The sequence below is a fragment of the Fukomys damarensis genome, unplaced genomic scaffold (genome assembly GCF_012274545.1).
Source record: "Fukomys damarensis isolate Sample0158 unplaced genomic scaffold, DMR_v1.0_HiC HiC_scaffold_34, whole genome shotgun sequence".
NCBI lineage: Eukaryota > Metazoa > Chordata > Mammalia > Rodentia > Bathyergidae > Fukomys > Fukomys damarensis.
Window position 1 is genome coordinate 9,413,353 of NW_022900946.1, and position 11,580 is coordinate 9,424,932.

Consider the following 11,580-nt stretch of genomic DNA (forward strand, 5'->3'; position numbering starts at 1 on the left):
TTATCACACTGACTCTCTCACTGTGCTAAGTCTGAACCACCTCTCCATCCTTTATACCATTCTTTCCACTGGAACCCTTGAAACATGTTTCATAATGTGGCTTTTGAGCATGCAAGGCGTCTTCCAGATTCAGCAGTCACTTATTGCAAATGTAATTTGCTTTGGCCATTGGCCTCAGAGAAATCAGGGTTTCCATCACTGAGCTAAAAAATCCCAGTGACCGTGGTAGTTTTCACAATATCTTTTGCTGTCATGGGAGAAGCTACATATAGATAATATGGAATCTGCTCCATTTCATTAAAAGTAATATTTGAAGTGGTTTGCTACAAAATAGACGCTAAACACAACAGTCTTTTCAGTTCTAGGAGTTATAAAGATTTATGGTACTTGTGCAATGAACTGGCAAAAACCCTCAGGTTGTGTTCACCGTGTTTGCTGATTAGAATGAGCAGTTATGAGGGCCAGGGATTTAGCTCAGTGGTGCTGCTGCCTGCTTCAGGAGTGCAGAGTCCCAAGTTTGATCCTCAGTACCAAAAAACAAAACAAAACAAAACCCAAGCAAAAAGAATGAGCAGCAATGGCACACACACCACGTGCAGCATGGTGTCTCTACTGCAGGCGCAATGTTTGGGAAGACAGGTCACTTCCTGAAGGCTTCAAGTGTTCAGAGGAAATGTGGATTTCAGTAGTGACTGTACCTGGTCACAGCCAACTCCCTGATTCAAATGGGTTCTTGAGATCACATGGTTTACCTGCTGCATCCTAAGAGATACAGCATCTCTTATTTTCCTTCTTCTCCCCTTCACTGACCCTTATCAATGGCATCCTGGGCACAGAAAAGTTGGGGCCCCCAAAACACTGACGTCCCCTTAGAGAAGCAGGGGAGAGGGGGGTCGCACTGTACCTGAGCCTTGGCTCACATCTGTCTGCAGAAGTTGCTTGGCTCGAATGATGTCAACGTTCAGCCTCCCAGCACTTGGGAGATAATTCAGGGACAGAAGCAGCTCCCCAAGCTCCACTTCATTCTGTAGAGGAAGCAAATGGTCAGAAATCTGCTTTCTTCTTTTATTCCTTTGCGCCCACCATGCAGGAAATGGACTCCAGCAGCTCACAATGAGTTGCTGTAGGTGGATCAGCTGACAGTGGGTGCTTCTTTCTTTGACTTCTTTCAGATTCTGCCTTCAATTATTTTCTTCAGTCTACCTCAGAAAGTTTTTTCTGCCCTCAAAATGCTTAGCGGGAGCAGCAGCAACAACAATAACAGCAAAAGCATTGATAATTTAAAAAATGTAAAATGCCATATGCTACACTAAGCACTTTATATGCAGTAAGTAATTTACTTTTCATAGGGAGTCCATGAGGTACAGTATTCATATTAATCTCATTTAATAACAAGGAAACTGAGGTTCAGAGGGCTTAAGTAACATGTCCAAGTCCACACGACTAGAAAGCAGTACAGTGGGCCTCTGCATGCAGGAAAGCTGAATCCAGATACCCTAACCTCTGTATTATTCTGCCTCCCAAGAGGATACCTGAAGACAGGTCCTGGGAGGCAGGACACCTTGCAGAGAAGCTAGTGGGTGAGAAGCTGTTCTCACCCTGTAGCCCACAGCAGAGCCCACACTTCTTGTTTCACCATGGCAACGTATATCACGTGACCTCCTCCCTTGTTGAACAGTACCCGTACTCTCAACATATGCGCTACCACACGTGTGGAAGGGCCACAAAAGCACCTAAGTGTCGGACTCCGGACCGCCAAAGTGGCTACAAAACAGGAGCCTTGCCTTCTTCTTTAAAAAAAAAAAAAAAAAAAAAAAACCTATAGAAAATTCAAACCCCTTCAACTAAAGAGGCTCATATAACTGATATCCATATCCTCATCATCCAGTTGTAATAATGAGCAACAAATTCTGCCAAATGATGTTTTTACCTATTCTCCTACTTTTAAAAAACTTTTGCTGAACATTGTTAAGTCCCCAACATGAGGTCATTTTGTCTACAGATCCTTCAGAATATATCTCTAGGTGATAAGGACATGAAAACAAACATTCCTAGCTTGGAAAGCTTCCAGTCATCTTAGAAGGCAGAAAAGTACAAGGAACTTCCAAACACCTCCCATCACTCAGCTTCAAAAATTATCTTCCTGTCATTCTCAGTTCACCTATTCTGTCATTCAACTTCATGTATTATTCTGTTGTAATTTCTAGACATCACAGTATTTCATCTAGAATTTCAGTATCTTAAAGGTAGGATCTATATCCAACCATCCCTTCATTTACCCATCCTCCCATCTACCCACTCATCCACCCATCCATCATCACTTCATCCCCCCTATCCCTTTTGGTGTCATCCATAGCTGCAAGTTCACGCTGAGTGGCAGCTCTAGAACAGTGCTTGGCACCTTACATGTACTCAATGAACATTCGTCGACAGGATGAACATAAAAACCGGCGATTCCTGTACAAGCTAGAGCCCAAGTGAACAAGAAACAACCTTGCACATTAACTCAAGGTTGGAAACCGGCTGCTTGTGGGTGTGTTGTTTGGCCCGTACCATGTTTAAACAGATAATTACTTGCTAATTATGATGTAACCCAAGAATCAAGATATTTTGCACTTTTAAAAAATCTGTATTTCTTGCCTTGTGTGAAAAACAGGAAGATTTGGTAATGCTGGGCTCATGTTCCACAAGGATTCTTTGCTTGGCCAAACTTTACTCAGGCTCCTAAAATTTCTCAGCCCATCTTACACTGCCTTGCAAGACCCAGTTTTAGTAAAGAACACTTCTAAATTCATTTAACAAGAACTTCCCACCCTTCATACTGATCACCCTTCATATCTGAAGTCAGATGATGTCTGATCACCCGGAAGTTGAACCCAATGTCTACAAAACCCCATCACCATGGCCCCTCTATCACTATGGTCCTGAATAAAGTCTGACTTACTGCGCCTTAACAGGCATCACTGAGTATTTTTATTTTATCATCAGGCAGTGCCCATTAGATGAGACCTGTCCCTTCCTATCACTATGCCACATCTGTTCACCTTCACCCCTTTGGGTTCCTGCCACCCTGTCCTGGACATATAATTTCCAAGACAGGGATGGCAACTCAGTATCCTGAGCAAATAAAACAATTTTAGATCCCTTTGCATAGCTGCTAGAGAGTTCCTGCTGGTACTCAGGGACCTAGAAGAGGCAGCATCCTTAGGTCTGCCCCTGAAGGCACATGATCCTCAGGCAAGCATGGCTGGGAATTCTGCAGGAGCCCAGGCCATGGAGAAGCCATCTGCATTCTCCTGGACTTTGCCCTTTCCAGGATACAAATCAGACAGCGTGCTCACCATGACAGGTTACAAATCAAAGTGACACTTCCCTCCTTCGAAAGTCCACCAGCTTCTCTCCTGATGCAGCTTTATGGGGCAGGGGTGGGGGAAGACTATAATGCAGTTAGTTGAGCTGCATAAACAGGATACAAACACAGATCCTACAAATCTAGGATCACTGAGGGTATTTTATTTAGTGATGGGCCGGCTAAGAAACAGTTTGGCAAGGAATTAGCTTACCTATACGGACCAGCATGTAGCTTACACATAGAGACCAGCACACGAGGTGCTTCTGGGCCCACTGGGAGGGATTTTGCTCCTAGAGGGCACTGGGCAAAGTCTGAAGACACCATGAGTCACAACAGCTGGGTGGGGGTGCTACAGGCATCTACTAGTGCACAGAGGCCAGAGAGGCTGCTCCACCTCCCACCTGGCCCACAGTGGCCCTACAGTTACCCAGCTCAAAGAGACAAGCGCACCAAGACTGAGGGACACCAGATGGTTACAGGGCAGGAGAAGGGAAAGGGGGGTTAGAGGGGTTTCTTGTAGTTATTGTTGTGGGGGGGTACTAGGGACAGAACTTAGGACCTTCACACTGAACTATACCCCTAGCCCTTTTTGTTTTTCTTTTCTTTTTTGGTACTGGGGATCGAACTTGAGACCTTGCGCTTACAAGACAGGTGGTCACCACTGAACTAAATCCCTGGTCTGCAGCCCTTTTTATTTTTGAGACAGGGTCTTGCTAAGTTGCTCCAACCAGGCTCAAACTTGAACAGAGTGCTGGTCACAGGCGTGTACCACCATGTCCAGAGGTACATGTCTTTTTTATAACAAAAAGGCAGTTGTCCTTTGACCCACCAGCTATATCTGCAGAGGCAACCCCACACACTTACATCAACATGTGCACACCATACGACGAATACATTATCTTAGTCTGTTAAACGGACTGCTGGCCCACTATATGCCAGGGACAGACACATCTGTGTATGAGACACACTTCCTGCCCTCAAAGAATGCATGCTCCAGTAGAGGAGAGAGATAACAAACTGATTAAAAATATACACCCGCGAGGTGATTCTGGATAATGGCAAGAAATCATTAGGAAGAACAACACAGCACATTGAGAGAGACGGGTGATGGGAAATTCTACACCTTTGGTGGTGGTGGTGGTGGTGGCCACAGACCAGGCACTTAAAATGTCAGAATCTATCACATGTAAGTTCTACCTCAATAAAGGAGGATTTGGAATAGGAAAGCATGGCAAAATACTGGCAGCTTATCAGATCTGAGAGATAGGTACATGAGTGCTTTCTGATTTTATTTGGAAATATTTCCATTAAAAAATATTAAAAAGCAAAGCAAGACAAATTGGGCAGGGATGGACCACAACGAATGGTGGGGTACATGTGGGGGCTGCCGCTTTAGCCAGGAATGGGGGTGGCCTCTCTGAGAGCTGAGGTTGGAGGAGAGCCGGTATGAAGGCCTCCGGAAAGACTGCGTTGTACCAGGCAAAGGAAATAGCAAGTGCAAAAGTCTGGTGGTTGGAGAAGAGAGAAATGAACCTGGTATGTTTAAAGAACAGAGGGAAGGCATGTATGGCCGGGGTGGAGCAAGAGCCAGATTCTAGAGATATCCACAGGAGCCAAAGCAAGCTGACCAGCAGCTGCCCCCAAGGAAGCCGACCCAACACAGCCACCCTCACTGGAACAACAGGAAGACACTAGGCCACCATCCCGGCCCTTGGAACCCAAGGGTCGATGCTTGGGCCCTTCTCACCACCTTCAAGAGTGGGCAGGACAGCCCTTTCCCTCTCCAGACCGCAAGCAAGGGAGCTTCGGGGACTCATCTGCTTCTGACTGTTTGTAATTCTCATCTCAAATAAGCCAAAGCTCTTTCATTCCCTCCTCCCTTTGTAGAACACAAGCTTGCTGCTCTCTCTGAGGCTCATCCTATCTCCATCCCAGACGCACACGATAGCTTTCATGGCATGTTCTGCTAGGCAAGCATTCGCATCGATCTTTTTCTCTGGCTGATGACGGGAGCGATCAATTTGTAAGGCTGCTGTCAGGAGACGGGGGAACAGTGGGTGGAGAATAAAAACAGGGCTAATTGAGCAATACCAAAAAGCTTGTTGATTTATTTAAAAAACGCTCAATCAACAGTCACTGGACCCTGAGCAATAAAGATGTCATGGTCATGATCACTACAGCAAACCAATCCCAAAAAACTACCATCGCCCAAGTGTGGTCGATTCTCATTTTCTCCCTTCAACAGTCTAGAGGCTCCCATTTTACAGACGAAGGAATCGGGCTCAGAGAAGCCGTACAACATGCTCAAGATCATATCAAAAATAGAAAGGACAGGATTCACGTTCAGCCTGTACATTAAATTTGACACCATATTGCCAGGATCAAGGCGCAATCTTAAACTTCAAGCAGGTCAGTCTGTCGAGCTAGAGCAGGGAAGACATAAAGCAGGCAAAACACCAGGACGGGGCCGGGGATTTAGCTCAGTGGTTCTGCCGCCTGCCTCGCAAGTGCAAGGACCTGAGTTCGATCCTCGATAGCAGAAAAAACAAAAACAAAAACAAAAACACAAAAACAAAAACACAACAGGACGGCTATGATGAAAAATAAACAAATGAATCCCTGAAATCAGAAAACAGACCACTGGCGAGAATGTATAGCAATCGGAACTCTGTACACTGCTACTGCAAATGGAAAACTGTACCGCCACTGTGGCAGGTCCTCAAAAGCCCAATCAGCTATTCCACTCCGAGGCATAGATCCAAGAGGACAGAAAACATGTGCTACCTGTGAACTCATATACAACTGTTCACAGCAGCTTGGTTCACAGTAATCCAAAGGTGGAAACAGCCCAACGTGCATCACCAAAAGGAAACACAAGCCACGGTGAGTCCACACAGCGCAAAGGGATGTACACGAACCTCACAGACGTACTAAGGGAGGGAAGCCACAAACAGCAGAGTGGGGATGGCACGGTCCCGGGTATGGGATATCCAGGATATAAGTCCACAGGTCAGAAAGCAGATTGGTGTGGTCAGGATCTGGGAGGAGGGGCATGCAGAGGGACTGCCTCCTGGGTACAGGGGTCTCCTGTGGGTGACAGAAATGGTGACATTTACACACTATCGAGAGGGCACTCATACCACTCAATTACAAAAAGACTTAGGCTTGCTTTGGCAGCACATATGCTAAAAAGACTGGATCTATTTCATGTAAATTTCACCTCCTAAAAAAGTATAGGGTTGCCGGGTGTGGTGGCGCATGCTGGTAATCCCAGCACTCGGGAGGCTGAGGCAGGAGGATCGCTGTGAGTTGGAGACCAGCCTGTGCTACATAGCGAGTTCCAGGTCAGTCTCAACTACATAGTGAGACCCTGTCTCAAAAATCACCGAAAAAAAAAAAAAGTATAGGGTCTATGTGGTAATGGGCCATATAAACAGACGCAGGACTAAATGAACACAACCAATTCTTGGCAGGGGTGTGATCAGGAAAATGTTCATGGAGAAAGAGGCATCTGAGCTAAGTCTGGAAAGATCAGCGGGATTTCACTTTGTCTAGCGCAGGGCAGTGCTGCAGAGAGGGGCAGCTATGCGGATGGAGTAGAACCAGGGAGCACTGTCTGCAACTCCAACCCCACTCTGATGCTCTGGCCTTGAATCTCTCAGTTTCGTATTAGAAAGTACCAAGAAACTTGTGTGTTTGTTTGCTGACACAGGGTCTTGCTGTTCAGGCCGGCCTGAAGGCACTCGGCAGTCCAGGCTGGCCTCAAACTCACAGCGGTTCTCCTCCCTCACTCTCTCACATGTACAGCTTGTCAATAGTAATAACATAACCAAGGATAGTTAATATCTTAGGACGAAGTGTGATTAAGAAATCATGTGTGTGTAAGTTTTAAGAAATTATTACAATAAAGGACACCTCGCCATGAATCTCTCGAAACATTTGCCCTCCCTTTGAACACACTTGTCCCATGGTTCTTGCCACTTTCTGAAGCAGCTCCGGGAGTCCTCTTTCCTGAGTGTCTTCAGTCGCGCTGTCACGGCCGTCTCAAAATGTTTACTCTTTGTGTTCATTTTGAAAAGGTAGAAGCCACTTCATAAAGATACTCATGAAAGAGGACTCCTGGAACGGCTTCAGAAAGTGGCAAAAACGATGGGATAAATAAATGTGCTGGAAGTGAGGGAGAGTATTTTGAAAGGGATTAGTGGCAATGTGGCTTTTACTGTAATAAATTCTTAAAAATTTAAAGCGTCCCCATACTTTTCCATCGCCCCTTGTATATTTTAAAAATACAATGGGCCCTTGATTTATGAACTTGATCCGTTCCTAAGGACTGGCTGTAACTCAAGTTGGTTGCGAGTCAGTGCAGCTAAGGTCTGGATGTTTACCTGGGTACATGAGATAGATAACAAGAGGCAGATGAATCTTCCATTAACCTAACTAACTCAAGTTGTTCATAGGTCAGGGCGGTCGTAACTTGAGAGTCCACTGTATATCAGGATCTTCCCGATCAGCAAGAGACAATGCCAGCTCCTCCTTAGGTAGAACAGGTGTGTGCGCTGGACCTCTAGAAGCACATGAGGCCTTCCATCTCCACTTCAAAGAGGCAAAATGTCTTCTGGAGCAAGAACATGGTATTTCAGAATTAACACTAAAGGAATCGTTGAGAAATCGGAATGTCGAGATTTACAGCTGAGAACTGGTGGTTTCTTGAATGACACAGGGAAGGAGACTCTGTAATTTTCAGGATGGGGAGCTCAAGGTCATTATCCCAACCCAACCCTGGAGACAATGAGTTCCTCACTATGTCCTGGCCCTCTGCCCCAAGACAGGCAGCACGAAGGAACCGCAGCAGCCCCTCACACATCAGAAACTGCAGCTCAGAATGGAAGGCTTGAATCAGTGGGGCCACAGTTCCAGTCCAAGCACTAAAAACAAAACAAAAACCAAAACAGAAGCAGAAGAAATCCACAGTCCTGCACCTCTAACAACGTCCCTGGAAGACTCCTGGAGCCAGTGTTCTTTTCATTCCTCTCTTTAAAAATATCTGATGCTACATCTAAAAACTGGCTGGCAACTAATAGAGAAGGCCCTTGGAGGGTGAGGACAGAAAGCGTGGCCATCTCACCCGGGCGCTTCCCAAGTTTTGGGCCCCAGAAACATACGGCAGGAACAGTGATCTTTGCGTACACCCATTAAGTACTGGCAGTTCAACTTGCCCCTTCCCCTCAGGGCCTTCAGAGATAATCTGGCAAGGTCAGAGGGCAGCAGGCGCAAGCCACGGCACAGAAAGGTCTCTTCCTTCTGCTTCCTGAGGCCTTTTCTAATCCTCCCAGGAGGTGAGCTTAGGAGTCACAGGGGTACTGGATGCTTGGTGGTGGGGCGGAGGTAGGGTGGATGGGGTGGGGAGAGAAGCACCCATTCTATGAAGTCTCCTCTATCTAAAGCAAATTTAACCTGAAAAGGTTGGAATGTCAGAGCTGAAATAATGTGGGCTTGCTCTAGGCTTGTAAGAGAAAACAGAACCAAAGCACTTCCTCATTTCCTTAAAACCCTCCATCACCTCTAGGATAAAATCTGCAGTCTTGGACCTAATCTGCCACAGGATTTGCTCGTGTCCTCACTGCTGCCATGTGGAATCTTCTTCTTTTTGTGGAGGGTTGTCCTGTGGGTGGTGACATCCCACAACTGTGATGCCCCAAAATGTCCCCTGAAGGCAGAATCGCCCAGTTAAAAGCTACTTGTCCACAGGGGCCAGCAAGGATCTCAATGAGTTGAGAGACCTCATCCACGAGTTCGCCCTCTCCGGCACGCAGCGGAACAGCTGCCACACCATGGTCCCGGTGGGGACGTCCGGGTGACATTTTGTCACCTGCCCCATCCAACCTTGAAGCCGAGATGAGAGAAGGAGCCGGGTGGCCAGTGTCTCTGCTCCCTTCTCCTTTTCTGAGGCAATGTCACAAATAAACAAGGCTTGTTTCCTTTTTTATAGGAGCTTGATGAGCTTAATTTGGTGGAACCACGTGGGGTGGGCCAGGGAGAACAAAAATAGACCATCTGTAAATTACTCAAACGAATCAAGAAGCCGCCCTGCAAGCCCCCAGCAGCCGGCTTGTGCAAATCCTGCTCGGTTCCACCCAGGCAAAAATCCTCTCCCAGCAGCCTCTGAATACAGTTAAGTTCTAATCAATAAAAAGGAAATCAAAGAAAACCATCCGGGACAAAAGACATTTTCTGCGGAAAACAAGAGGCCGGCTCTCCTCCCGACAGGCTCTCTGGGAAGTGCTCTGAGTGGCACTTTCGCTCCCTCTCACCTAGCACAGGGCTTAGATGTGTGCACACAACTTCTGATGCTTCCCAAACACAGCTGCTCAGGCTGCTCTCTGCCTTTGTTCTCTCTCACAGGTGAGGGAAAGCTCATGGCCTCTTCATTTACTGCACAAACCACCTTACAATAGGACTGGGCTTTTGAAAAAGCAGAGCCCAGCCACAGTCTCAGCGTTTCACACATCTCATCAAACGCTCCCCGCACCGCCTTGTCCACATGCCAGCGTATTCGCTTAGCTGAACTGCTCACAGGCGAATTCTAAGACCCCCCTTTTTCTTCAAAAATGTTTTATTAGCATACGTTTGCAATACAGAATAAATACATTCAAAAGTGGGACTGGCACATATACTTATGGCATCATGGTCCTTTTTACGTCTCCTCCTTTGGGGGTGGTACTGAGGATCGAACTCGAGTCCTTGCGCTTGTGAGGTGGGCGGTGGAACCACTGAGCCGAAAACATGAACACTCCCATTTTCTATGTTTCGACTTAGACATCCTAAGAATCACTTTTAATGTCAACGTATAAAATTCCTTGAGGCTGAGAGACTGTCATGGATTATGACCATTTTCCTACTGCTAGATACTCGTCATTTTTAATGACCTCCATCCGGAAAGATTACAAGATCTTTCTCCTAACAAACTGGGGTGGGATCACTGGCTCAAGGAACAGCATGATCTTTTTCTGGCCACTCGATATCAGTTGTCAGACTGATTGCTAATGGGGCTGTCCTACTTTCGTGGCCACCAACAGAGGGGACCCAAAAGTCTCCCGTGACATGACTGGCACTGGGTGACACCTTCTTAACAAATCAACAGGAGATGGGCACAACTGTCACAACAGAAAGGGGTGCGGTAGTAACCTAAATCTTACTGGCATTTCTCTGACTGAATATTTAACCATGTAACAATTTAATTCAAGCCTATCCAACCCACAGCCTGCGGGTTGTAACCTTTTAACACTGTTATTGATTTTTAGCAGTATTTGCCACGGCTCAGTGGTGCAGGGGAGGCCGCCGTGCAGTGTCACATTCGCGAACGACTTTGAAGGATGATGGTGTGCTCGGAGAGTAAAACCAGATCAAAAATGTGATCAACACTCTGAGGACCAGGACTGCAGCCATTTCCACTGAACCAGACACTGACGCACCAGTGTCACAAAAACAAGGCCAAATATCCCACTAGCTTCAGGTTTATGTCGACTCCGTTTTAAAATGTTATAATAAAAGATATAAAAATAAAGACAGTTTTGTTACTTATATACATTAACTATATTTCATATTTTACACGTGCCCAAGACAATTCCTCTTCTTGCAACAAAGCTCAGGCAAGCCCGGAGGGTGGACATCTATGCTTTAACTGTCAGGGGTTCCCCGCTTATCCTCTGTGGGAGGGGGACAATTCCAAGACCTCAGTGGAGGCCTGAAATCACCCAGAGTGCTGAATCCTGTTTGCGCTGTATTTTTCCTATACATACCTATCAGTGGTAAAGTTTAATTTATAAATTAGGCACCGTACGAGATCAACAGTATGACTAGTAAAACAATAGTAATAAAACACTAGAAGACTTATGAATTATTTTCCATTTCATATTTCAGTCCACTGAAACCATGGAAAGATAAAATGGACATGGGGGGGACTGCGGCATTTCCTATTTTTCTTCAGAAACACTGATTTTCTAGCTTTCTGTGTGGGTTCAAAGCTCTCTATATGCCTACGACATGCCTGACAGTGTAGGTTTCACCTTACATTACATTTGCCTGTTGCTGTCAGCTTTTAAAATTATTCCTGTCCAGTGGGTATCTTACTGCAAACCTAGTTTATATTTTCCTGATCACTAAAGAGGGTAAGTGCCTTTTCATGGTTATCAGTTACTCGTGCTTTCTCTTCTATGAATCCCCTGTTC

The 11,580-nt window shown here is 46.0% G+C and overlaps 1 protein-coding gene across 2 annotated transcripts in view; it reads right to left on the reverse strand.

Annotated features, from left to right (window-relative positions):
• The window catches only part of Syt17 (synaptotagmin 17), a 70,210-nt gene that overhangs the window by 29,834 nt on the left and 28,796 nt on the right, over positions 1–11,580 (reverse strand). For both annotated transcript variants that reach the window (XM_010631630.2, XM_010631631.2), the window contains exon 6: positions 905–1,025. In XM_010631630.2, the coding sequence (XP_010629932.1) occupies positions 905–1,025 (121 nt within the window). The remainder of the gene's footprint in view (positions 1–904; positions 1,026–11,580) is intronic.